Here is a 27,212-nt window from a genome sequence, read left to right on the forward strand (position 1 = left end):
ATAAAGGTTTATATAAGAAACGCTTTACTGTTCACACAGAAACATGACTTTATAAAATGTTAACCACAGTCAAGCCCATCTCTAACACTGTGATTCAAGTACATAACAATATGGAGCCATTGGAGTTTATTATTAAAAAATCCATGTTGGTTGATTCAAGAATTAAGTATAATGTTTTGGTTTGACTGAGATAAGGGAAACTCAGTCCCTTGCAACAACAATAACCAAGTCAGTCAGCACAGACTCAATTTTATATTTAATTTCAATAAAATGGTCAAACACTCACATAGTGAAGTACAAAACTTTTATTGCACAAAACGATACGTGACAAGTAGAATAACTTTGGTAACACTTGACCTTTTCTGTAAATCTGCCACCCTCGCTTTGATAAATTATTTTAGAATACTTTGGAAAAGGTTCATTACATTAAAACAGCTTCACTATTTTATATCAAGTAAACATGAATCAAGGCACTATCCTTACCTCACTATAAAACACCAGCATCAACCAAAAGGGACTAAGTTGGTCACTCTTCATCAGTGAAGCATGTTTACAGACACCATCACACCAACCATCACCATATCATCTACTCTGCCTCATCATACTTATTCTTTTGTCAGTTTCCTTTACATCCAAAACCAACAAAATTAACTACAAACTAACTAGTACTACATTACATGTCACTATACTATACATGGGCCATGTGCATTTTCTGCTGGTGTATTCTGAGGTAGCTCCTTTCTGAGAACCTCTTCCCACAGTGTGTACAGGCGAATGGCCTCTCTCCCGTGTGCATCTTCAGGTGCATCTTCAGCTGGTGCTTGTGGGAGAACCTCTTCTCACACTGGGGGCAGTTGTAGGGTTTCTCCCCTGTGTGGACCCTCTGGTGCCTCTTCAGCTTGGACGAGTGGGAGAAACTGGCCCGGCACAGGTGGCAGCCGAATAGTTTCTCCTCCGTGTGTATCCTCTGGTGGATCTCCACCTGTTTGGGGAAACTGAAGGCTTTCCCACAGAATGAACACAGGAAGCGCTTTTCTTTGCCACCGGAGCTACTGACAGCGTTACTACTACTATCATTTGTCAATGGGCTTATGTAGCCATTTAGTGTTGAGGCACTGGCATTGTCTGATGTCTGGTTTAACATTAGGATAGTGTGAGGAGGACGAAGGCCAGGGAGTGTCTGTGTTGTCGCAGGGTCCATGTTCCAGTTGATAGATCCTATAGAAGGCAGGCTGAAGGCAGCATCTGTTAGGGGGTTAACCTGAGGCGCCATCAGTCTCTCTGAATCACAACTATAGGAGCAGGATGGAGCCTCGCTAGCCGAGACTGTGCCTATTCGTTCCTGCTGCATACGAACCTGGCCTCCACGTCCCCGCAGACCAAATCTACACCTCGCCCTGGTCTCAGACATTCTGTTGTCTTGGAGACTAAATTCAGTTGTTGTTTTGTGTTCCACTGTCTGTTTCTGGTTGTGGTTAACATTGTTGTTCCCCAGCCCAGAGTTGAGGACGCTGTCCCATCCACTGACCTCCACTATGTCACCTCTGGTCCTGACCTGCTCAGTGATGATGTCCCCTGGGCCCTTGTCTGCAACCATCTGGGATTGGGAATCCAAGATGGCCACCCAGTCTCCACTGTTAGCCTCCAGCCAACAACCTGCAGGAAGACTTTAGACTTTAAAAACACGGCAGAAAACTCTACATATGGAGTTTTTTTTGTCCATTACCTGGTGAAGTTGATACATTATGTGTTTTTGTATGTAAAAATAAGTTGCTGTAGGCTATATGTATTTATCTCTTACCTTGCTCCCCCATCTTTAGTCCACTCAGCAGATCAATGCTCTCTGGTCTGTCTTCTATTGTCTCCTCTTTGACTAGCAGCAGATCAGGCTTCCCATCCTCCATGTCTACTGACTAAGATATACAGAGTGAGAGGATGTTGGATCTGATATGAGCACCCTTCTATGGAGAATCTTCTGATTGGGCAATGAGAGATTGCTATGAGTACTATACACTATTTAATGGTGTGATAATTGAAAGGCATGGTCCCACACTTAAGACAAAATTCATCAAGACCTGGGCCCGTATCCACAAAGAGTCAAAGTACTGATAGAGGATCAGGTCTGTACTTGTCTACATGGTCTCATTATGATCTAAAAGGTAAATAGATCTTAGATCAGCACTCCTACTTTGGAGACTTTGTGGATACGGGCTCTGACCTAATACCATTCAATCAATAGTTTACAGTGGGCTCACCTCAATGAGACTGTGTGTGGTCCTGTGCTGCTCAGATGGTTCCTCTGTGGGTTCAGGAGGTGTAGTCTGGTTGTCCTCCATGACCATGGTCCCCTCGGGGTTCCCCAGACCCTCCTCCTTCACCAGCATCACCTCCAGACCCTCCTCCTCCTGGAAAAGAGAGATGTTACAGATTACAGACATACACTCCCTCAGGTACGTACACACAGATAATAAACACACTTTCAACATGGAGTGTTTACTCATCCCCACTACGTTTGAGTCCGATACTGTAGTTACAGAATGACTTCATTGTTGTTAAACCCATCATGGCGGACATAAATATGTTGTGCGTAAAGATGTGTTAGCTATGATAAATCAAGTCATCAGACAAACCTGACTAAACTAGTTTGACAGGTACAGTAGGTGTTTGTTAGTGTGTAGGTATATTTAATAAGTGTATAATGGTTATAACGTTCAGTAAGGTGTATGCAGAATAGGGTGTAATCAGATGGATGTATACTAAAGAAGAGTTTCAATGAAAGTCTTAGAATGAAAAGTCAAATGTTGGTGTTTATTAAACATAAACAAGTTCTAAATACGCCATATGAAAACCACACATTCTCAACAAACATCTGCATGAACTAGATGAACTGCAATAATATTCTCAGGAAAAATGTCTTGGGGGGGAAAGAATTAAGTAGTTTAATGGAGGTAATGAAATAGGCATTTGTGAACATCATATAGCCTACACAGTACAAACACAATATGTAACAGACTTTAGGCTTATATATACATTATAAATCACACGTCTGGATGGAAAAATTATACCCAGGAATATTCAACACATAAATCTGTTACTCTCATTATTCCAAATTCATCTGGGGATATTTTCTACTGACAACAATTAAAATGAATCTTTGACTTTAATGCAGGGTTTGATCTAAACATCAGAAGTGATCGAGTGGAATGTTTACTTCCTATGTTATAGAGTGGAATGGTTTTTCTGCAGGTGTATCCTGAGGTAGCTCCTTTCTGAGAACCTCTTCCTACAGAGCGTACAGGCGAAAGGCCTCTCTCCCGTGTGGACCTTCATGTGCATCTTCAGGTTGCCAGACTGGGCGAAACGCATGTGACACTGTGGGCAGCTGTAGGGTTTCTCACCTGTGTGGACCCTCTGGTGCCTCTTCAGGTTGCCAGCCTCAGCGAATCGCATGTGACACTGGGAGCAGCTGAAGGGTTTCTCCCCTGTGTGGACCCTCTGGTGGATCTCCACCTTCTGGATGCAGCTGAAGCCTTTGTTACAGAACATGCAGAGGAACCGTTTCACTTTACTACCGCCTGATTTTGGTCCCCCTCTCTGAGCCTTTGCCCTTTGGTCGTTTGAGTTCAATACCTGATCGGAAAGCCCAATCGATGTGTTCACTGGTTCGTGATCCCTGAGTTTGTGTAAAGGGGAGTGGGTCATAACATCTGGATTAGTCTCTAAGCTTTCCTTGTAATCTAAGAAATCTCTGCCTTGTGAGTGTCCTCCTAAGTGAGTCTCATTCCATATCAGAGGAGCATCGCCCTCAACTTTCACAGTCACCTCATCTACGACAATGACCTCCTCTTTCTTATCTAGGCACCCTTCAGCGTATAGACTACTACTGTACTGGTTCCAGTCCCCTCTAGACAGATCAGTCTGTGTCTCTAAACCCAATGGCATGTTGCCAGGGTCCATCTCTGTAGTGTAAGAACAAGACGGATAATTGACAGTCTCTAACACATCACCTGAGTCCTGATGGGAATGAACCGTCCTCGGGCTACCATAAAGAAAATACTCTGAGCGGGGAGCAGGAGGACAGCCCAGTTTCTCTGGGTCTGACCTGTGGTCAGATCCTGTGTGTAAGAGCCTTTGTGTTACAGTTAAAGTCTCTGACTTGAGGACGGCGTTCGGCGTTCCACTGACCTCCGTGATGCTGCATCGGGTCCTGTGCTGAGGCGCCGTGGCGTTGGCGAGGTCTGCTGTGGCTACAGGGGGTGCCACTCCAGCCGCTGCTCCAGTCTGGATGTCTCTGCTGTGTTGTGGGTCGTCTCCTTCAGTCCTCTCCTGCTTGACCAGAGACGATCCTCCAGGACCTGCCGCCTCTGCATCTGCAGACTGACAAGACGACACTAGGTTATTATCGGTACATTAGTTTAATTGGATAACAATCAGGGAATATAATAACAATGTCGTAGGGAAGTCTCACGAGCTCCCATGTGGCAGATAATTAAGGATGACCATGTAAGCAAATGAATGGCTAAGGGGAGCCTTTCTAAAATAAATTAGCCACATTCTATGTACTTTCATTTTGAATGTTACACAATGACACTAACCTCTATCACAATAACATGCTGGGTTGAGGTTCCACTCCCCTCATCTATAGCTATGGGTTGGTCATCTCTCCATGTATTGTGTCCCGCTGGCTTCACAAAGCTCCTGTGGCCTCCAGTGAAATGTCCTTCACCTGAGAGTGATTGGGGAAAAGTGGTGGTTAAGTTAGTTACTGTCAATGCTATATTGTACACTATTGACACTGTCTACAATTGGCAAAAAGTAAGGTAACACTTCTTAAATTCTAGATATACCATTTATTGATCAATGTATTGTATTCCATGTATTCACATTGTTTTCATTGAGTAGATAATAGGAAATTCAGTAAATAAAGAATCTGGTTAGAATATGATAGTGTCTTTGCACAAGTGCTTGCTATCCAAAAATTGACCAAGACCCAATTCTGGTTAACACATCTGAACACATGTACAGAAGGTAACGGAGCGACAGGCACTGAGCTATTAAATGAACCACGACAAGTCGCGCAGCCTCTGCCTTCTGGGAAATGTACCTCTTGCCATTCCTCTGTATCGGTCGACGACCTTGACACTACTGGGACGACTGGCGGGAACGCGCTCTCGTATTGTTCTCTCTGCGCGCTCCCGTGCCACCTTCAAGTCCATTAGTTGTAGTTTCCTCCGCAACCCCCTGTTTTCTTTCTGGCTTTGAGAGATTTCCAAACGAAACACTGCATAGTCGTTGTCTACGACTTTACAGATCTCTGCAACGGCTGCATTCGCTAGCACCTCCATGACGGAGGCTATTTGAGTGTGGAAAACCATACAGTTAGCCATTGTTAGCAACTAGCTAGCGTTACGTAGCTCTATCAACCAAGTCTTGTCTCCAACGTGAATTAAAGACCCCCTGCGGTAAGTATGTGATGCTGTACAGTTAAATTAGTCATATTTTGAGTTCCATGGTGTTAATAAACGTCTAAATTACAACAATAAAACCGCTAACGTGGAAATTGAAAACATGCACGATTACTGTTCACTTCCGTTTTCTACTTCTTCTTTGGTATCATGGTGTAGGCACATTTTATTTGTGCATGCCGCCACCTACTGTGTGATCGGCCACGTTACATTTTGTGATACAAAAATAAACAACGGGCAAAAGGGAGGAGAAAAAAACACCACCAACTAACCCAGCACCTATATAACACTATTTCATAACACAAATAAAAATCACCACCCAATTCCACTACTTTAACTGTTTGGGTTGATGGGACTCTTTCGTTCAGCAGACCTTGTAACTCTTCTCCAGTAAAACCTGGTAAATCCAAGTACTTACTGTAGCAGCTGCCACCACAACATATATTTTCTGTGATTTACATTCCATTTCTGCGGTACAGTTGATAACCATGGCAATGAATGCTAAGAAGCCAATCTTACTGAAGCATACATTCGTATCACTCTATTGGCCAAGGCCCTTGACCCATCATCCTCTGCTCTCCCTGGCAACCTCAACCTGTCTCTTGCACCGGGCACTTCTGATCCCCAGCAACATGGGCACCCCCACAATTTACACAATGTTTTTTTCCACCTATACTACACATTCCTTTGTCCCATGCCCTCCTGCACACTTTTCACATTTTGGAATCCTACAACATGACCATAAGCTTGGCTTCTGAAATACCTTAGTGGGTTCGGCACAAAAGCTCTCACGGGATAACTGACATATCCCAACTTGACTATCAGGAAAAGACTGCTTCAAAACTCAAAAGGACAGACAGTTTCTAATCAGTTTCACGACGCTCGCCACCAGGCGCACCAAAACGGCGGGCGTCACAGACACAGGGAATATTCCATTTTAGTTGCTCAACCTCAACACTTAACAGCAACCCAGTAATCACTCCTTTCAAAGGCAAGTCATCCAAGTCTTTTCCCTAGGCACATAACGCAAAGAAACACAGACAGAAGAAACACAGAAAATCATCACAAGTCCATTTCGAGCTAACAACACCAATTTATTTTCTACCCAGCCTGAGACTACATATGAATCAGCCAAAAGGCAGGGATCCACTTTCTCCAAAAATGTCACTCCCACTGCACCCAAATCATCCTTTGCTTGGACTTGGAGGTCTTCACCACACCTGCCACCAGAGGTAATTCATCCTCACTCTCGTCAGGTAAAATTCCTGAGCCATCAGACAGCAGAATACGGTTTGTACTTGGAACCATTCTTCCTCAACACACATCTTCCCATTGCACTTCGCTCTTCTACTTCTTCCTTGCTATCCATAACCAAGTCTTTCCGTTTACCACGCTCATGCCATGCCTAAATCCGCAGTACTGCTTGCAGCAGACACACTGATGGCCTTTGTCCAATACCTACCTTCTGTTCCTTATCCCAATTTATCTCTGGCCTCTCCATGCTCCCAAAACTTGCCACAGTCGTCAGTCAGGTTTCCTCCTCATCATCCATCTTAACTTCTTCTTCTGTGGGTTTTATGGCGGATTACATCCCAAAAAGGTGTATTGCCGCCACCAACTGAACGGGGTTGAAAAAACTATGTAAATAGTAAATTAATACGTGGTGTAGACAAACTTAATCCACACAACTAAAAATAATACATTTACAATACTCCCAATTCTTCTGTCCTTCAAAGCTCCATATCTCCCTTCTTAGGCTAGGGCCTGAGAGGGTGGTACGGCTCGTGACAATACTCGATGCAACTCCTCCGCTGAGAAGTCTTCCAGTCCCAGGAACCAAAATACTAGTCTGTATCATGTGAGAATGTGAGTATACTGCATACCTAGATGCTCAAATGGGGGACTTAGTAATACAAAAAAAATTAAACTCTTACCCCAGGACACTTCACAGGATGATAATAAAATAATCAGCTAAAGAATCATTCCCCTGCGTACATCTCAAGCCACAATTTCTCCCTGTTGTGGACATTCGTATGTCTGATAAGGTAACTCAGGAATGAGAAGCTCTTGTAACACAGCTTACACTTGAAGGGCCTCTCCTTGATGTGAATGGTCTGGTGCTTCGTCACATAGTTCGCCTTAGAAAAGTGCTTTCCACACGTGGGGCAGTCGTACTGCTTGACTGCGTCCGTCCTAACGCTCGCCCTCCCACTTTGTGACCCAATGACACTGGAGGAGGTAGAAACAGGAGCCAACACCCTAACTAAGGTGGTTAGTCTTTGAGCTCCCTCCTCTAGCCATTGTTTGGATTGTGTGCTGTCTTCACCACTTCTCGTGGTGACACCCATCCTGACCCATCTGTATTGGTGGGGTAACCATGAGGTAACTGAGAAAGGCTAGACCCAGGTCCAGGCTTTCTATGAACCCAGTCACCAGGCATTTGACAAGACTCTGAAGGAGAAGACAGACTTACTGAAAGACTCCCACCAGGGTAGTCTCCCACACACTCTCTGTGAAGGCTGAAGCCCAGGGTGACCTGCTCTGTTCATCATGGACACTGTGGTGTTTGTTTGTTCGTATCATAGGAACAGGAGGGACTATTTCTAGCGAACTGTTACTGTAGGACCTAAGCCTTCAGAGGGACCAAAAATCTTCCAAACGCCTACATTGTATCTTCTGTAGCCGGACCATTCAATTTATAGCGAAGGAGGAGCAATGCATTTTGGTGACATTATGAATGAATCAAACAGCCCTGGCCGCGCTTCGGGCTGCCGCTTACACAGAGACAGAAACAGCACAGACACAAATGTAACACACAGCATAAAATAATGCAACCAACAAAACAAAAACCACTGTTTACACAACCTACTGTAGCCTAACACCACTATCACACCATCACCAAAAGTAACAACAGTGACACATCAAAAGTGAGGCTCGTGGTGCTGAAAGGACAGCGACCGTAATACATGCGCACTCCATGGCTAAAAGAGAGCGCGGTTTTGGTCAAACACAGACACGGCAGAGAGACAGCCTCAAATAGTGTCAAAGAATAAGCAGCCTATTCACAAAAACATTCAAATCAATCTATATATCCTCTCTGAAGGCTTAGAAGGCCTTCAAGGTTCACCACTGGTTCCCAGGATGACATGCTCTGATCATCATGGATATTGTGGTGTTTGTATCATAGGAACAGGAGGGTCTATCTCTATCAGCCCCAGGCCCTGCTTCATCCCTGCACTGAGACTGTGAAGAGAAGGGTCTGTTCTGCAGACTGGAGCCTCTGCCCCTTTGATGACGACCAAGACTGAAGATGTTCAGTCTACCTGTCCACTGGTTGTGTTCTGTGTGGTGGTGGTGGAGAGTCTCTGTATCTCGTAGTTCGGTCCTGGTTCCGACTCGGGAAGGAACAGCGACGACTCCTGATCCAGGCTCCTGATCCGGGGCCATGTTTTGTCACCAGCCACTTCAGAGATCCTGTCACTGCCCTAAAAACAAATAGTACAGAAGAGCATATAAAGGTTTCTAAGTCTTTGCTGAACATGACATATTATAAAATGTTAACCACAGTAAGGCCCATCTCTAACAATGTGATTAAAGTACCTAACAATATGGAGTCATTGGAGTTTATTATAAAAAATGTCCATATGTGTTGATTCAGGAATTAAGTATAATGTTTAGGTTCGACTGAGATAATGGAAACTCAGTACCTGCAATGATACAAAAATATCCAAGTCAGTCAGCACAGTGTCAATTTTGTATTTGATTTGAACAAAATGGTCATACATTCACGTAACCTGGTGTACAGTACTTTTATTGTACAAAACAATACATGACAAGTAGTAACTTTTCTTAGTATGGTAACACTTGACTTTTTAGGTAAATCTCACTTTGATCAAAAACATTTTAGAATAGTTTTTGAAAAGATTCAACATTACACACATCTTCACTACTTTATGTCAAGTAAACATGAATTAAGGCACTATCACTTCCTCATAAAACACCAACATCAAACATGACAGGTTGTCACTTTTGATCAGTGAAGCATTTTTACAGACACCATCAACACCAACCATCACCTTATCATCTACTCTGCCTTATCATACTCATTCTTTCCTCAGTTCACCTCATCCAGTTCCCTACTACATCCAAAACCAACAGAATTAACTACAAACAAACTAAAAAGTACTACAGTGCCTTCAGAAAGTATTCACACACCTTGAATTTTTCCACATTGTTGTGTTACAAAGTGGGATTAAAATGGATTTGTAATTTTTTGTCAATGATCTACTAAAAACACTGTCAAACATCAGTAAAAAATTAAATAATTAGAAAACACTAATATACTGTTTCTACATTATATAAGTATTCAACCCCCTGAGTCAATACATGTTAGAATCACTTTTGGCAGCGATTACAGCTGTGAGTTTTTCTGGGTAAGTCTCTAAGAGCTTTCCACACCTGGATTGTGCAACATTTGCCCATTATTATTATTTTTTTATTCTTCAAGCTCTGTCAAATTGATTGTTGATCATTGCGAGACAACCATTTTCAGGTCTTGCCATAGATTTAAGCAGATTTAAGTCAAAACTGTAACTCGGCCACTCAGGAACATTTATTTTTTTCTTGGTAAGCAACTCCAGTGTAGATTTGGCCTTGTGTTTTAGGTTATTGTCCTAGTGAAAGGTGAATTAATCTCCAAGTGGCTGGTGGAAAGCATACTGAACCAGGTTTTCCTCTAGGATTTTGCCTGTGCTTAGCTCCATTCCGTTTCTTTTTTTATCCTGAAAAACTCCCCGTTCCTTAACAATTACAAGCATACCCATAACATGATGTAGCCAGCACTATGCTTGAAAATATAGAGAGTGGTACTCAGTAATGTGTTTTATTGGATTTGCCCCAAACATAACACTTCGTTTTCAAGACAAAAAGTTAATTGCTTTGTCAATTTATTTGAAAACAGTATGTATGTTTTGGAATGTTTAGGCTTCCTTCTTTTCACTCTGTCAGTCAGGTTAGTATTGTGGAGTAACTACAATGTTGTTGATCCATCCTCAGTTCTCACATCACAACCATTAAACTCTAACTATTTTAAAGTCACCATTGGCCTCATGGTGAAATCCCCGAGTGGTTTCCTTCCTCTCCGGAAACTGAGTTAGGAAGGACGCCTGTATCTTTGTAGTGACTGGGTGTATTGATACATCATTCAATGTGTAATTCATAACTTCACCATGCTCAGAAGGATATTCAATGTCTGCTTTTTTTATTTGTACCCATCTACCAATAGGTGCCCTTCTTTGCGAAGCATTGGAAAACCTCCCTAGTCTTTGTGGTTGAATCTGTTTGAAATTCACTGCTCGATTGAAGGACCTTAAAGATAATTGTATGTGTGGGGTACAGAGATGAGGTAGTCATAAAAAATGATGTTAAACACTATCACTGCACACAGAGTGAGTCCATTAAATGTATTATGAGACTTGTTAAGCGCATGTTTACTCCTGACCTTATTTAGGCTTGCCATAACAAAGGGGTTGAATACTTACTCAAGATATTTCAGCTTTTCATTTTTTATTAATTTGTAAACATTTCTAAAAACATAATTACACTTTGAAATTATGGGATATTGTGTGTCGGCCAGTGACCAAAAAATCTAAATGTAATCAATTTTAAAAACAGGCTGTAACAACAAAATGTGGAAAAATCAAGGGGTGTGAAAACCTTCTGAAGGCACTGTACATATTACTATACATGCGCTGTGTGCATTTTCTGTTGTGTCCTCAGGTAGCTCCTCTCTGAAAACCTCTTCCTGCAGTGCGTACAGGCGAACGACATCTATCCCGTATGGACCTTCAGGTGCATCTTCATATTGTGCTGGCGGGAGAACCTCTTCTCACACTGGGGGCAGCTGTACGGCTTCTCCCCTGTGTGGACCCTCAGGTGCCTCTTCAGGTTGGACGAGTCTGAAAAACTGACCCGGCACAGGTGGCAGCCGAAAGGTTTCCCCCCTGTGTGCATCCTCTGGTGGAGCTCCACCTGTTCGGGGAAACTGAAGACTTTCCCACAGAACGAAGACGGGAAGCACTTCTCTTTGGTGCTGACACCTTTACTGATTCCGTCTCTATTACCATCATTTGTCAATGGGCTTGTGTAGCCATTTAGTGTTTTGGCATTGTCCGAGGTCTGGTTTAACATTAGGAGAGTGTGAGGAGGACGAAGGCCAGGGAGTGTCTGTGTTGTCGCAGGGTCCATGTTCCAGTTTATAGATCCTATAGAAGGCAGGCTGAAGGCAGCACCTGTTAGGGGGTTAACCTGAGGCGCCGTCAGTCTCTCTGAATCACAACTATAGGAGCAGGACGGAGAATCACTCGCGGAGTCTGTGTCTGTTCTCTCCCGCTGCATACCGACATCTCCCTGTCCCCGCAGACAAAATCTACGCCTCGCCCTGGTCTCAGCCAGTCTGTTGTCATGGAGACTATGTTCGGTTGTTGTTTTGTGTTCGACTGTCTGTTTCTGGTTGTGGTAAACAGTGTTGTTCCCCAGTCCAGTGTTGAAGATGCTGTCCCATCCACTGACCTCCACTATGTCGCCTCTGGTCCGGGCCTGCTCAGTGATGTCATCCACTGGGCCCTTGGCACCCGTCTGGGTCTGGGAATCCAAGATGGCCGACCAGTCTTCTCTGTTATCCTCCTGCCAACCACCTGCAGGAAGCGTTTAGAAAATAGACTTTAAAAACATGGCAGAGTTTTTTTGAGTTAGTTACCTGGGCCCGGTTTCCCAAAAGCATCTTAAGGCTACGTTCATCGTTAGAACCTTCGTATGAGCATCGTTAATCTGTTTCCGAAACCATCATTACTAAAGTTGCTCTTGAAAACGCTCGTTATTTAACGACTGCCTCAGACCACTTGTAGAACAGCTAAGTACGTCGCTTTTTTTGCCCATCCGCATCACTTTATACACAGAATCAAGATGTTTATCGGTCTTTCTGTGACAGCCGATAACTTCAGAACGAATGTGACAGTGACTACAAAACTACAAATCCAAAGTTGCTCATTTCTTTGCATAACAAGCGAAGGATATAAAGATGCTTCAAATGAAAACCCAGATGACTGTATTAAAATAAATACAGTAGGCCTATAGGCTACAGAGACCTTTATTTTGAATGTTTAGTTTTATTTAGCTATTTGTATGCTACTGTCTGTCATTTTTGCCTCAATATATTTCATGATGTGTAACATGTGCGCAACGATGTTCCAAACCTTGATCTAGTGCATTATTATAGGGTACGCATTAGAATAAGCCACCTCAATATTTGTAGCCATAGTTGATACTATCTCTAGGAGCTGATCCGTCGTCAGTATTGTGGAATAATTCAAATGTTAAAGGTAAGATTGGAAAGGGAGAACGCTGATCCGACAGCAGCGCTGCCTTTCTTTTTCGATCCTATCAGTATCGACACATGCCTCAACAACGCACTTAGCGAACGTTCTCTCTGCGTGGGGTTTTGGGAAACGCATGTTACATTTTAGGACGTTGTAAGAAAGATGCATCTGTAAAAAAAACTTGTAAGCCTAAGTTCCATCGCTATAGGGAAATCAGGCCCTGGTCATGTTCATTCATTATAATGTGTGTTTTTGTATGTAAACATGTTTTATTAACTTCATTTTATGAATCAAGAAATAATATAATAAAAAGAATAGCCAGGTGCATCACTATTCCCATTGAAGATCTATTACTGTATGTAGGTTATATGTATGTCTCCCTCACCTTGCTCCCCCATCTTTAGTCCACTCAGCAGGTCAATGCTCTCTGGTCCGTCTTCTATTGTCTCCTCTTTGACCAGCAGCAGATCAGGCTTCCCATCCTCCTTGTCTACTGACTGTAAGAGATACAGAGGGAGAGGATGTTGGATCAAGACATCTGATATGAGCACCCTGCTATGAGCATCTTCTGATTGGGCAATGAGGGATTGCTATGAGTACTACGCAAACATGTTAGTTGATTTGATACTATACAAATGTACACTGAACAAAAATATAAAAACGCAACATGGAACAATTTCAAAGATTTTACGTTGTTACAGTTCAAATAAGGAAATCAGTCAATTGAAATAAATTCATTAGGCCCTAATCTATGGATTTCACATGGCTGGTAATACAGATATGCATATGTTGGTCACAGATACCTTAAAAACATGTAGGGGCATGGATAAGAAAACCAGTCAGTATCTGGTGTGACCACCATTTGCCTCGTACAGCGCGACATCTCCTTCACATAGAATTGATCAGGCTGTTGATTGTGGCCTGTGGAATGTTGTCCCACTCTTCTTCAATGGCTGTGCAAAGTTGCTGGATATTGGCGGGAACTGGAACACATTTTCATACACGTCGATCCAGAGCATCACAACCATGCTAAATGGGTGACATGTCTGGTGAGTATGCAGGCCATGGAAGAACTGGGAAAGAACAGGAACTGTGTACAGATCCTTGAGACATGGGGCTGTGCATTATCATGCTGAAACATGAGGTGATGGAGGCGGATGAATGGCACGACAATGGGCCTCACGATCTCGTCACGGCATCTCTGTGCATTCAAATTGCCATTGATAAAATGCAATTGTGTTCATTGTATGTAGCTTATGCCTGCCCATGCCATAACTATCATGAGGCACTCCGTTCAGAACGTTGACATCAGCAAACCGCTCGCCCACACGATGCCATCTGCCCAGTACAGTTGAAACCGGGATTCATGCTTGAAGAGCAAACTTCTCCAGCGTGCCAGTGGCCATCAAAGGTGAGCATTTGCCCACTAAAGTTGGTTATGACGCCGAACTGCAGTCAGGTTAAGACCCTGGTGAGGACGATGAGCAGATGAGCTTCCCTGAAACGGTTTGACAGTTTTTGCAGAAACACTGGTGCAAACCCAGTTTCATAAGTTGTCCAGGTGGCTGGTCTCAGACGATCCCTCAGGTGAAGAAGCCAGATGTGGAGGTCCTGGGCTGGCGTGGTTACACATGGTCTGCGGTTGTGAGGCCGGTTGGACGTAGTGGCAAATTTTCTCAAATGGAGGTGGCTGATAGTAGAGAAATGAACATTCAATTCTCTGGCAACAGCTCTAATGGACATTCCTGCAATCACATTTAAGAGTGGCCTTTTGTCCCCAGCACAAGGTGCACCTGTGTAATGAACATGCTGTTTAATCAGCTTCTTGATATTCCACACCTGTCAGGTGGATGGAATATCTTGGCAAGGGAGAAATGCTCACTAACAGGGATGTAAAGAAATGTATGCACATTTGAGAGAATTACGTTTTTTTGTGCATATGGAAAATTTCAGGGATCTTTTATTGAAGAAACATGTCATCAACACGAAGCTTACTTAGGTCCCCAGCACAGTTGAGCCAGTCACGTGTTTGTTTGTAAATAGCACAACAGGAAAAAGCGGGAGCAGGTAAGTCCAGCTGTGTATTGACATGGGTCGCGTTTTATATTTAAAGGTAACTGGGAGTTTTTTTGTTGCATCAAGAGAGTGATCAGGGACGTGCAATTATAGTTTTTCTAAACAGAAAATAGATTAGAGCAAGACATTCGGCAGAAAATTGCTTAATTTTCATCAGATGACAACAGAAGTGCAACGCTATTTGACTGGCAGCCACACAAGTAAATGGACTTACAATGAAAAAGTAGTCTTTTTTTTCTACCAAAAACGATGGATGGCCAATATCTTTCTAATGTTTAGACCTATCATAGAAAGAATATTAGCTAGCTACATGTCTTAATATTTTGCTTAAAGTGAATCTAGCATTTTACCATCGAAAATAGGCTGGCTACACCAAGAAATGTACCGGAGAAAAAAAGCTACACATCAGTCTGAGTACTGTCTGCCTGTTCGTGAATTCTCATTCAAGAGGAGTTGCAACTGAAGTACAAAATTGCTCTGATGCCGAGCACAAATTACAATAAGAAGCATTTTAGATCTGCGTTTATAAAACGCAGCAAGATATTTCTTATGCGTTGTTTTTTTCCCTGCGTAAAAAAAAACTGAATTTTGCGTTAACACGACCCCTAGTTTAACTTGCTAAGTCAGTGTCTGTTTTAATAAGGTGGTGGGGCATCATATTGTGTTAGCTTTCTGTCGTGTTTGAGAAGTCAAAGCCATTTGGATTAGTTATCTGTACAGATGCCACTTATCTTGATTTCCTTGCATTTCTCTCTTCTCATAGCAGGCAGGCCCGTTGCCCTAGCGACTACAGACTCCACACATACACAGTTGTAGACATGCTGCTTGAGAGCCAGTACTGTATGTATCAAAACTTTGTTCATTTGCACAATGTCTCTCATTCACATTTACTTGTAAATGTCCAAACAATAAAAAAAAATTAAAAAATCGGTATGTTTAACTTCATGAGCTGGATTGCCTGCCTTTGCAATTCGTTTATTTTCGTTTGCGCTTGTTAACATATTCAGCTATCAGCCTCCATGGAAATTTGCTATTAATTGTGACAATTTTGTGAGAATTATGGTAAGACACCCAGTGGGCTTTTATTTGTTTGTTTCCTGGGTTGAGAGGACAGTATGACAATATGAAAATGTGGATACCGCCCAACCCTATCTAAGTGTAGGGAATCGTTGTACCATCTAAACCTCTGTGAAATATCTTGTCAATAATCAAAAAGTATTTCCAGCTGGTGTACAAAACCGAAAGTTAAAGACGCAAAAATGTAACTTTTGAACGCGAAGCATAAAAATAGTGCACATAGAACAGATCTACCGCTTATTAGACTTGCTTTCAATAAGAATGACAGATCTATAACTGTCATTTCTATGTGAATTTGGTGGGGTCGCCCAAAAATGTACATAATGCAGTATTGATGGTTTGATGATTGAAAGGCATGGACTTTCAACATGGTGTGTTTACCCATCCCCACTGTAGTTACAGAATTACTTAATTGTTGTTAAACCCATCATGGTGTACATAAATATGATGTGGGCAATAACAAGTCAGCTATGATAAACAAAAAAATCAGACAAACCTGACTAAACTATTTTGACAAGTACAGTAGGTGTTTGTTAGTGTGTGGGTATGTGTAGGTATATTTAGTAAGTGTATATTGGTTATAAAGCGCTGTCAGGTGTTTGCAGAATAGGGTGAGATCAGATGTGATGTATACTAAAGAGTCTCACTGAAAGTCTTAGAATGAAAAGTCCCATTTTGTGTTTATTAACCCTTTCCACTCACAGCCCGTCATTCCGTGTACGTGTTGAAAATACATGATTTTGTCATTGATAAGCGCCTAAATTGGAATGCAGTGGCTGTACAGTAACATGCTATACAGTGGGGAGAACAAGTATTTGATACACTGCCGATTTTGCAGGTTTTCCTACTTACAAAGCATGTAGAGGTCTGTAATTTTTTATCATAGGTACACTTCAACTGTGAGAGACGGAATCTAAAACAAAAATCCAGAAAATCACATTGTATGATTTTTAAATAATTAATTTGCATTTTATTGCATGACATAAGTATTTGATCACCTACCAACCAGTAAGAATTCCGGCTCTCACAGACCTGTTAGTTTTTCTTTAAGAAGCCCTCCTGTTCTCCACTCATTACCTGTATTAACTGCACCTGTTTGAACTCGTTACCTGTATAAAAGACACCTGTCCACACACAATCAAACAGATTCCAACCTCTCCACAATGGCCAAGACCAGAGAGCTGTGTAAGGACATCAGGGATAAAATTGTAGACCTGCACAAGGCTGGGATGGGCTACAGGACAATAGGCAAGCAGCTTGATGAGAAGGCAACAACTGTTGGCGCAATTATTAGAAAATGGAAGAAGTTCAAGATGACGGTCAATCACCCTCGGTCTGGGGCTCCATGCAAGATCTCACCTCGTGGGGCATCAATGATCATGAGGAAGGTGAGGGATCAGCCCAGAACTACACGGCAGGACCTGGTCAATGACCTGAAGAGAGCTGGGACCACAGTCTCAAAGAAAACCATTAGTAACACACTACGCCGTCATGGATTAAAATCCTGCAGCGCACGCAAGGTCCCCCTGCTCAAGCCAGCGCATGTCCAGGCCCGTCTGAAGTTTGCCAATGACCATCTGGATGATCCAGAGGAGGAATGGGAGAAGGTCATGTGGTCTGTTGAGACAAAAATAGAGCTTTTTGGTCTAAACTTCACTTGCCGTGTTTGGAGGAAGAAGAAGGATGAGTACAACCCCAAGATCACCATCCCAACCGTGAAGCATGGAGGTGGAAACATCATTCTTTTGGGATGCTTTTCTGCAAAGGGGACAGGACGACTGCACCGTATTGAGGGGAAGATGGATGGGGCCATGTATCGCGAGATCTTGGCCAACAACCTCCTTCCCTCAGTAAGAGCATTGAAGATGGGTCGTGGCTGGGTCTTCCAGCATGACAACGACCCGAAACACACAGCCAGGGCAACTAAGGAGTGGCTCCGTAAGAAGCATCTCAAGGTCCTGGAGTGGCCTAGCCAGTCTCCAGACCTGAACCCAATAGAAAATCTTTGGAGGGAGCTGAAAGTCCATATTGCCCAGCGACAGCCCCGAAACCTGAAGGATCTGGAGAAGGTCTGTATGGAGGAGTGGGCCAAAATCCCTGCTGCAGTGTGTGCAAACCTGGTCAAGAACTACAGGAAATGTATGATCTCTGTAATTGCAAACAAAGGTTTCTGTACCAAATATTAAGTTCTGCTTTTCTGATGTATCAAATACTTATGTCATGCAATAAAATGCAAATTAATTACTTAAAAATCATACAATGTGATTTTCTGGATTTTTGTTTTAGATTCCGTCTCTCACAGTTGAAGTGTACCTATGATAAAAATTACAGACCTCTACATGCTTTGTAAGTAGGAAAACCTGCAAAATCGGCAGTGTATCAAATACTTGTTCTCCCCACTGTATATGACGTCAGAGCTCCGCTTCCCATCACTGTATGAGATTTGACTGACATCCGTTATAAACTTGAGCACTGCGCAACAAGATGTCCCCATCCCACCTGTTAATTGGGTTACTTTAGCACATTTGTTGTTGTCTGAGTGAGGGGGATGCTGGGAATTGAGTCAATGTGTTCAGAAAGATGAGACGTTGAGGATTATAATAACTACCACTGATGTCATACGAGCAAACCACACACCTGTGTCCAAATGTGCACTTCACATTTCCATTTTTGAAAACATGTAATTTAGAGTATAAACGTTTATGATCACCATGTTTGATCCACAGTTACAAGGATGACATGCGTTAAACCCTGGGTTGTCCTGAACACAATGAGCCTGTGTTTGTCGTATTGTGAAGAACATTAGCCGCGGAACACGCACTTGAATACACTCATGACTCCATTCTATGTGCATTCACAGATTGACATTTCAGAGCCATAAGGTTCTATCAGGGTTCAGCCATATCAGGCATAGCATGTTACAAATATTTCATTTGAAAAGTACATATGTAATGACTAAATTAAGAGAATATCATTCTTTCTAATCCCATCAATATATGAATTCATGTTCATCACACATTTTGTTAAAGCGATAGTTTACTAAAGTGACAAATACACCATATCCTATGGAGAACGAGCAAAAGCTAAAGCTTAGCTCTGGATGAGAAACTGATATGTTTTTTGGGTCTCTGACACCCACAATCAAACTACAGTCAAACTATCAATACATTTCGTAACTTTGCAATTTTTGTGAAATACCCCTTCCATGGAGGTTTTCGTATTGAAAAACAGCAATGCCTCTAATGGGCCTTAACAACCTCTTAAAGATCCTCCCCCTTTTTTACATTTTCACCTAAAATGACATACCCAAATCTAACTGCCTGTAGCTCAGGCCCTGAAGCAAGGATATGCATATTCTTGGTACCATTTGAAAGGAAACACTTTGAAGTTTGTGGAAATGTTAAAGGAATGGAACACAATAGATCTGGTAAAAGAAAAAAGTTATTTTGTATTTTTTTGTACCATCATCTTTGAAATGCAAGACAAAGGCCATAATGTATTAGTCCAGCCCAGGTGCAATTTAGATTTTGGCCACTCGATGGCAGCAGTGTATGTGCAAAGTTTCAGACTGATCCAATGAACCATTTGATTTCTGTTAAAAATGTATCAAGACTGCCCAAATGTGCCTAATTTGTTTATTAATAACTTCGTTCAAAATGGTGCACTCTCAAACAATAGCATGGTATTCTTTCACTTTAATAGCTACTGTAATTTGGACAGTGCAGTTAGATGAACAAGAATTTAAGCTTTCTGACAATATCAGATATGTCTATGTCCTGGGGGAAATGTTTTGTCACTTACAATCTCATGAGCCTACGTTAGCTCAATCGTCCCGTAGACAGGACACCGATCCCGAAGTTAAACATGCTCTAAGGCACCTACCTGTATTTATTTGTAAACAGCTTAAATTATGGCCATTCTTCTGAAAAAGTAATTAATTGAAAGAGAGGACCAGAACCTATGATATGAATAATCAATGACTTGGCCCTATAAGGTTCTATCTGCAAAATGTTTGGATTATTTTTCATAAATCCCAGAACTGTTTTTTGGTGTCTTTCATGACTCAATAAGTGAATCATCATACATACAATTATGTTTTATTGACAGCACATCATTGTGTGATTCAAAGATGTTTGCAAAGATATCACCTTTTCTTTATCACAATTCTGACATCACACATGTGAAGGACCACCTAAAGAGCAACTATGTGAATAACACATTTTTGACCAAAATGTGAGAACCTTTATAGTCCCAAGGTCTCAAATTGTGTGATGGTGGGGACGCAGGGTTGTGTTCCAAACAAAAAACTGCAAGTGTGCTTGCTTCAGTTCCTCAATGGCAATGCTAGCAGAGCTCAAATAAGCCATAATGTCATAAAAGTGCATTGAAATTACTTCGGAACAATGCACACTTCTTTAAAACCAGTTAGACCTCTCACTCAAACCATTTTTGTTACTTATCTTGCTCCTACTCCAAAATTACAATGAGTATTCTTATTATGTTACTGAATGTTTCCAGAGTATTTTCAGATTTTGTTATCGACAAACGCCATGAAAAGTACAGTAAATGTCCAATGCACATAAAATCAACAGTGTACTGTTTGGATTCAGTCTTGTCAGGTGAACTGTTGTGTCTTCACCTTTGGTCAAATAATTTCCCCATCAACTCTAAAGTGTTCTCCTTCAATTTCTACCATGGTAATGCATATGCTTTTAATAGTTCTTCTGTTAGAAATTTCAATTTGGCCCTATCCATATTGACCAATTTCCACGGGTGGAAGGGGTTAAACATAAACAAGTGTTAAATATACCATATGAAAACCACACATACACAAAGAAACTTTTCATTTTCTCATTAAAAGTGTTTTGGGTTCATTTGTGAACATCATATATCCTACACAGTACAAACACAATATGAAACAGACTTTTCAGGTGTGGATGTGCGTTATGTGTACAAAACATAAGGAACACTTTCCTAATACTGAGTTGCACCCAGAACAGCCTCAATTCGTCAGGACATGGACTCAACAAGATGTCGAAAGCGTTCCACAGAGATGCTGGCCCATGTTGACTCCAATGCTTCCAAAGTTGTGTCAAGTTGGCTGGATGTCCTTTGGGTGGTGGACCATTCTTGATACACACAGGAAACTGTTGAGTGAAACACCCAGCAGCATTGCGGTTCTTGACACACTCAAACCAGTACGCCTGGCACCTACTACCATACCCCATTCAAAGGCACTTTAGTCTGTCTTGCTCAGTCACCCTCTAATTGGCACACATACACTATCCATGTCTCAAGGCTTTAAAATCCTTCTTTAACCTGCTTCCTCCCCTTCATTTACAGACTGAAGTTGATTTAACAGGTGACATCAATAAGGGATCATAGCTTTCACCTGGATTCACCTGGTCAGTCTGTCATAGAAAGAGAAGGTGTTCCTAATGTTTTATACATTCAGTGTATATCACAATGTCTGGATGGAATATTCTGCCCAGGAATATTCAACACTGAAATCTGTTACTCTGGTTATTCCAAATGCATAATTTCTGTTGACAACAATGTTAATTAATATTTGTCTTTAATGCAGGGTTTGATCTAAACGCCAGAAGCTATCGAGTGGAATGGTTACTTTCTATGTTAGAGTGGAATGGTTTTTCTGCTGGTGTATCCTGAGGTATCTCCTCTCTGAGAACTTCTTCCCGCAGTGCGTACAGGCGAATGGCCTCTCTCCCGTGTGGACCTTCAGGTGCATCTTCAGGTTGCCAGCCTGGGTAAAGCGCATGTGACACTGGGGGCAGCTATAGGGTTTCTCCCCTGTGTGGACCTTCTGGTGCAACTTCAAGTGGTCCTGGCGGGAGAACCTTTTCTCACACTGGGGGCAGCTGTAGGGTTTCTCACCTGTGTGGATCCTCTGGTGCCTCTCCACCTTCTGGGGACAGCTGAAGCCTTTGTTACAGAACATGCAGAGGAACCGCTTCTCTTTAGTATTGCCTGATGTTTCTCCTCCTGCCCGAGCCTGGGCTCTAGCCCTGTCGTTTGAGTTCAATACCTGATCGAAAAGGACGGGGCCATGTGAATCAGAAAGCCCCATCGACGTGGACTTTGGGTCGCGATCCCTGAACGCGTGTAAAGGGGAGTGGGTTGCGACATTTGGATTTGTCTCTATGCTTCCCCTGTAATCTAAGAATTCTCTGCCCTGTGAGTGTCCATCTCCTAGGTGACTATCTGCATTCCATATGGGAGGGGCATCACCCTCCACTTTCACATCTATGACCAGACCCTCCCCTTTCTTATCTAGGCACCCTTCAGAGTACACACTACTACTGTACTGGCTCCAGTACCCTCTAGACAGATCAGTCTGTGTCTCTAAACCCAAGGATATGTTGCCAGGTTCCATCTCTGTAGCGTAAGAGGAAGACAGATCATCACTGCCAGTGTCTAATGTGTCTCCTTCACCAGCTCCACGGGAATGAACTGTCCTCTGGGTCTGGTGAAATACTGGTAAGTAATCTGAACTGGGAGCAGGAGGACAGCCCATTCTCCCCAGCCCCAGTCTGTCTGGGTCTGATCTGTGGTCAGATTCTGTGGGTAAGAGCCTGCGTGTTACAGTTAATGTCTCCGTGTCTGTCTCTGACTTGAGGACGGCGTTCGGCGTTCCACTGACCTCCGTGATGCTGTGTCGGGTCCTGGGCTGCGCTGGAGCAGTGGTGGGTTCCTCCGTGGCTATAGTGGGTGCTGCTGCTGCTCCAGCCGCTGTTCCAGTTTGGATGTCTCTGTTGTGCCTTGGGTCCTCCTCTCCTTCAGACTTCTCCTGCTTGACCAGAGGCGATCCTCCGGGCCCTGCAGCATCTGCATCTACAGACTGACAAGAAGAGAGGAGCTTATTATTGGTACATGACTTGAATTGGATAACAACGTCGTAGAGAAGTCTCACAAGCTCCCCTATCCCCTATCCTCCTTAATTTGCCCTCTCTAATGGACATTCCTTTTTGATCTGTATCTCTAATTAAGGCCATACATGTGTCAGGACCTGTGTCAGGTCATGTTGTACCTTTGAGAAGACAGTCTGGGCTTTTCAATTATATTATGTGTGGTGGTATCACCGTCATAATTCTTTTTTTTCTTCCTGGTTCTCCAAATGGCTACAATCACAATTACCATCACAGTTAGTAATTGTATAATTATCATTTTTGTGAGTTTGATATTCAAATTGTTTCTAATTGGTAAATCTCAGTTGTAGTTTGGTCATCATTTATTCAGATTAAATAAGAGCTTGTTGTGATGCTGAGTTATTTACCGAAATGTTGGTTTTTAAATAACTAATTGATGGACTCAATTATTTGAATTCCATTTAGTTTGTTGTTGGTTTGTTGTTGCTCTCAACGTGCCGTTTGTGCCGTTTTTCAAGAGAGATCTCTCTCTGGGATATGTTGCCCAACTCATCATAGTTAAGCATAGAAAATGTGGTAATTAACTACAATGACCAGAATCAATTGCATCTTCATCTGCCTGTTCTCATTGGTTCTTGCCAGTGGGGCTGGCAGACAGACATGGAGAGGAAGAGCGATAGAGAGACACGAGAATGCAGTTGCTTAGGTATCTCTACATGACAATAAGTTCATTGATTGAACGTTTTTATTTAGCAGTCTTAAAAGTATGGCTTCTCTACTTTGATGAACTACTGAAATGGTGATTTCGTCAAACATCTAGGCTAACCTACTAGCCTGAAGGGTGACTCTTTGGGGAGCACAGAGATCGATGGCTGCAGTGTTCATTTTGTCACCTATTTTAGGTTGAGTTTTTATGACTAAAATACCCATTTTAGTAATTTCATCCTTCTTAGTTTTAGTTATTATCAGTTGACTACAACTCTGGTCAATTTTAGTCTAGTTATAGTCACAATCATTTTAATCATTGTAGTTATTTTGTTTTACTGAACAGGTCATACAAACCTCTAACTTAACTTCCATCATGCTCATAATAGCTTCCACTTCCTTATTCACAGACATTTTAGTCACGTAAGTCAGTGCATTATTTTCTATTAAATAATAAAATATTTAGGCAACGTCTAACTTCCATCATGTGCACATTCAGATAGCCTTGTACATCTAGTTCTACTATCCCCTCTTATACCATAGCTGGCAACAGTGATATTGTGGCATATTGTAACCAATGCCAGCCATACTTAACCATATACTATAAAGCCTTGGCTACAGGGTAAACAATTTACAGCTCTGATTTTACTCCCCATCATAACTGTCATGGGGGTAAATAAGTGGTTTCCTTAAAGCGGAGAATTGGAGCTTTCCAGAAATGCCAGAAGTATTACTGTATTCCTAATAATCAACAAATAGCATTTGTTAACAACCGCAACTCACATTTGCAGATCGTGAGACCGCATCCAACACATATTAATGAATAACAGCACACATGGGAAAATAGAGCTGCTGATTAAATCAAAGCAAAAATAGCCTACATGAAAGAGAGAGTAAACATTATTGTTTAAAGTTGAAGTTAGTTCCAAGTGAAATCTCACTTCGCATCAGTTAAAAAGATTAAGGAGTGACTGAAGAGACTGTTTTTTTATGCAATACTATTGAGCTCGCCAGCTTGTAGTCCCCCAAAAATGTTATGAGTTAGCATTTTCTACCTCTGGTTCGTTGGGCATTCCTCTGGGGGGAAATCATCAGGTTTGGGGTATAAGCCAAAAGTAAGACCTGAGGTTAACACAAGGCTTCAGGGGTTCTTATAGGTTTTGTTCTATGAGATAAATGTAATGTTAACTGACTGATATTATGAAGCCTTTATGTGCTCAAAATATGTAAGTTGCTAACGAGTCCCTAACGGTCATAAAAATTTAACTACAACATAAATCCGTTTTTTGTGTGTTTGTTTTACATCTCTACGCCGACTACGTAAACTAGTTTACGCTACAGTCCACCAACATTCTAGTTAGCTTTTTTTTTTTTGCTTTCTACGTAGCTCTACGTACATTTGTGCGGCTGAATTTTTGGAATGCAACCCAAAAACGGACCTACATGTTACCAACATCTTGATATTAACCTGGCCAGATTGTATAATATGGATAATTTCGGTCGTCACATTCTGCGACTACAGCGGTGTATTTGATCTACGCATGTGCCTGCACCAGCAGCGCAAGTCTCACTCTATGCTTATGTACGAGTGAAGTGAGTTCGGAAAAACGGAAAAGTATGCATTTTAGAAATAGTTTTCACGTACAAACTTTATATGTCCGAACTCAGAATCAAATAGGCTTACCCAAAATAACATGGATGCTGTGGTAGAATGTTTATTTTGATTGCGGCTTTTGATAAATGCACAGAATCGCACCAGGTAGCCTGATTTCAGATGTGTCATGAAAAAGATTATTAGGGAAATCGTTCTTCTTGCAAAGCATGTAACCGTTTAAATCAAACTATTATATTGTGTTCTTATGGGCCAGTCCCCCGGATCAGCTCTTAACACCAGCCACTCTACACGATAAAGGCTAAACATTTCTAAACCTGACAAAACTTTGTCAGAGTCTACGAACGCACGTAGTAGTACTTAATCGGCCGACCTAAACGGTCACACTGAACAAGCCAAGACTTCCTATAATCGTTTACGACCTAATAATTTGCCCACATAAGACGGCTAAAATCATACAGCCTGTGGAGCCCTTTACCAGATCGAACGAAAACGCAAGGATGGTATATTATTTTTCTTCAGGCTGCAACCATATCTCTACAGCGGGAAGGTTATAGTTTTGAGAACGATGTTGTAATAAATTAACTTTGGGTCCGTTTGATAAGGTAAGCTAAATCTGTTAGCGAGACTTCAAAGGCAGATGTAGTTTTATTTTCTACGTGTTAGCACATCTTTTCACTTGTTTTGATTACATAAATGCTTCAAAATTCACAAAGTTATGTTAGCTGATGATTTTCATATAACACAACGTATAAGATCTCCTAAGCCTGCGTTCACCAGACCTTATTTTCGGCATTTATAAAAAAAAAAAAAAACTAATAATAATTTCCCCATAAGCTTTGGCCAACGAGCCATGGCGGAGTTAGCCTCCGTTAGTGCCTAAAAAAATGCGCCTTTAATATTGCTCTCTATTACACTGACCTCTATCACAATAATGTTCTGAATTGAGGTTCCAGTGCCCTCGTCAGTGATTGGTTGGCCATCGCTCCATGTGTTGTGACCAGCTGGCTTCACAAAGCTCCTGTGGCCTCCAGTGAGATGTCCACCTGAGTGTGAGGTTGGGAGAAAATAGGCGTAGGTTAGCTACTGTCAATGCTCAACGGTATATTTATCAAACATCGTCTAGAATTTACAAGGATGTAAGATAACTAATCAAATTCTTGATATACTATTTACTGATCGATGTATTATTATGTAACATGCATCACATTGCTTTCATTGAGTAGATAATAGGAAAGGCAGTAAATCAAGAATCTGGTTAGAATATGATAGTGTCTTCGCGCAAGTGTTACTATCCTGCTTAACAAGACCCAATTCTAACACACGTGCAGAAGGGAACGGGGCGACAGGCACTGAGATATGAACGTCGACAGGCCGCGCAGCCTAAGCCTTCTGCAAAACGTACCTCTTGCCATTCCTCTGTATCGGTCAACGATCTTGACACTACTGGGACGACTGGCGAGGACGCGCTCTCGTATTGTCCTCTCTGCCCGCTCCCGTGCCACCTTTAGTTCCAGTAGCTGTAGTTTCCTCCGCAATGCCCCGTTTTCTTTCTGGCTTTGAGTTATTTCCAAACGAAACACTGCATAGTCGTCGTCTACGAGTTTACAGATTTCTGCCACGGCTGCATTAGCTAGCACCTCCATGACGGAGGCTATTTGAGTGTGAAAAACCATACAGTTAGCCATTGTTAGCTAAGCAGCTAGCTAGCGTTACCTAGATAACATCTATCAACCAAGTCCCGTCTCCAACGCGAATTAAACACTACCTGAGGTAAGTATGTAACGCGGTGTAGTTCAATTAGTATTTTTTTTTTCAGTCTAGGGTGTTGTTAAACGTCTAAACAAGAACGCTAACGTGGAATTTGTATTTGGTCGCTTGACTTCCGTTTACTTCTTCTTCTATAATATTACGGCGGTCCTCAAACGTTAGAGGTGCATGCCGCCTCTACTGTACTGGAATGTGTAGTCAAGCACAGCTAAATGAATAGACTAAACGAATAAAGAAACGAACA

General features: G+C 42.1%; 3 protein-coding genes and 1 long non-coding RNA gene across 8 annotated transcripts in view; 2 read left to right on the plus strand and 2 right to left on the minus strand.

Moving 5' to 3' along the window:
• Positions 1–27,212, plus strand: part of LOC139566744 (uncharacterized) — a 324,355-nt gene that overhangs the window by 271,968 nt on the left and 25,175 nt on the right. The window lies entirely within an intron of this gene.
• LOC139566758 (uncharacterized) lies at positions 291–5,387 on the minus strand. 2 transcript variants are annotated; one of them, XM_071388049.1, is made up of 6 exons: positions 5,105–5,387; positions 4,596–4,726; positions 4,186–4,377; positions 2,256–2,405; positions 1,802–1,913; positions 291–1,656 (listed from the first exon to the last, which is right to left on the minus strand). In XM_071388049.1, the coding sequence occupies exons 1-6, from the start codon at positions 5,385–5,387 to the stop codon at positions 689–691; spliced, it is 1,836 nt and encodes a 611-aa protein (XP_071244150.1). In that variant the 3' UTR covers positions 291–688. The 2 variants fall into 2 exon arrangements, 1 of the variants encoding a protein (XP_071244150.1); XR_011673140.1 differs by lacking the exon at positions 291–1,656 and having other exon boundaries at positions 3,399–4,377.
• Positions 5,175–9,074, plus strand: LOC139566811 (uncharacterized). 2 transcript variants are annotated; one of them, XR_011673153.1, is made up of 4 exons: positions 5,326–5,462; positions 6,575–6,697; positions 7,222–7,331; positions 8,653–9,074. It is a non-coding gene; the product is annotated as an uncharacterized lncRNA (long non-coding RNA). The 2 variants fall into 2 exon arrangements; XR_011673152.1 differs by lacking the exon at positions 6,575–6,697 and having other exon boundaries at positions 5,175–5,462.
• On the minus strand, positions 8,780–27,129 carry LOC139566784 (uncharacterized). Of its 3 annotated transcripts, XM_071388096.1 has the most exons (6): positions 26,604–27,096; positions 26,120–26,244; positions 22,656–22,853; positions 13,227–13,338; positions 12,036–12,160; positions 8,780–8,950 (listed from the first exon to the last, which is right to left on the minus strand). In XM_071388096.1, exons 1-6 carry the CDS (start codon positions 26,884–26,886, stop codon positions 8,780–8,782), a joined length of 1,014 nt encoding a protein of 337 aa, XP_071244197.1. In that variant the 5' UTR covers positions 26,887–27,096. The 3 variants fall into 3 exon arrangements, with proteins under 3 accessions (XP_071244197.1, XP_071244196.1, XP_071244195.1); XM_071388095.1 differs by lacking the exon at positions 8,780–8,950 and having other exon boundaries at positions 9,259–12,160; positions 26,604–27,112; XM_071388094.1 differs by lacking the exons at positions 8,780–8,950; positions 12,036–12,160; positions 13,227–13,338 and having other exon boundaries at positions 20,076–22,853; positions 26,604–27,129.

The sequence above is a fragment of the Salvelinus alpinus genome, chromosome 39 (assembly GCF_045679555.1).
Source record: "Salvelinus alpinus chromosome 39, SLU_Salpinus.1, whole genome shotgun sequence".
In the NCBI taxonomy this organism is placed as follows: Eukaryota; Metazoa; Chordata; class Actinopteri; order Salmoniformes; family Salmonidae; genus Salvelinus; species Salvelinus alpinus.

Excerpts from the sequence above, each read along its gene's own strand:
- LOC139566784 (XM_071388094.1), bottom strand. The coding sequence starts at position 26,886 with ATGGCTAACTGTATGGTTTTTCACACTCAAATAGCCTCCGTCATGGAG. Across the intron at positions 26,245-26,603 it reads ATACAGAGGAATGGCAAGAG|GTGGACATCTCACTGGAGGC; the intron begins GTACGTTTTGCA and ends CCTCACACTCAG. Across the intron at positions 22,854-26,119 it reads AGAACATTATTGTGATAGAG|TCTGTAGATGCAGATGCTGC; the intron begins GTCAGTGTAATA and ends TCTTCTTGTCAG.
- LOC139566758 (XM_071388049.1), bottom strand. The coding sequence starts at position 5,387 with ATGGCTAACTGTATGGTTTTCCACACTCAAATAGCCTCCGTCATGGAG. Across the intron at positions 4,727-5,104 it reads ATACAGAGGAATGGCAAGAG|GTGAAGGACATTTCACTGGA; the intron begins GTACATTTCCCA and ends AATCACTCTCAG. Across the intron at positions 1,914-2,255 it reads CCACACACAGTCTCATTGAG|TCAGTAGACATGGAGGATGG; the intron begins GTGAGCCCACTG and ends TGTATATCTTAG.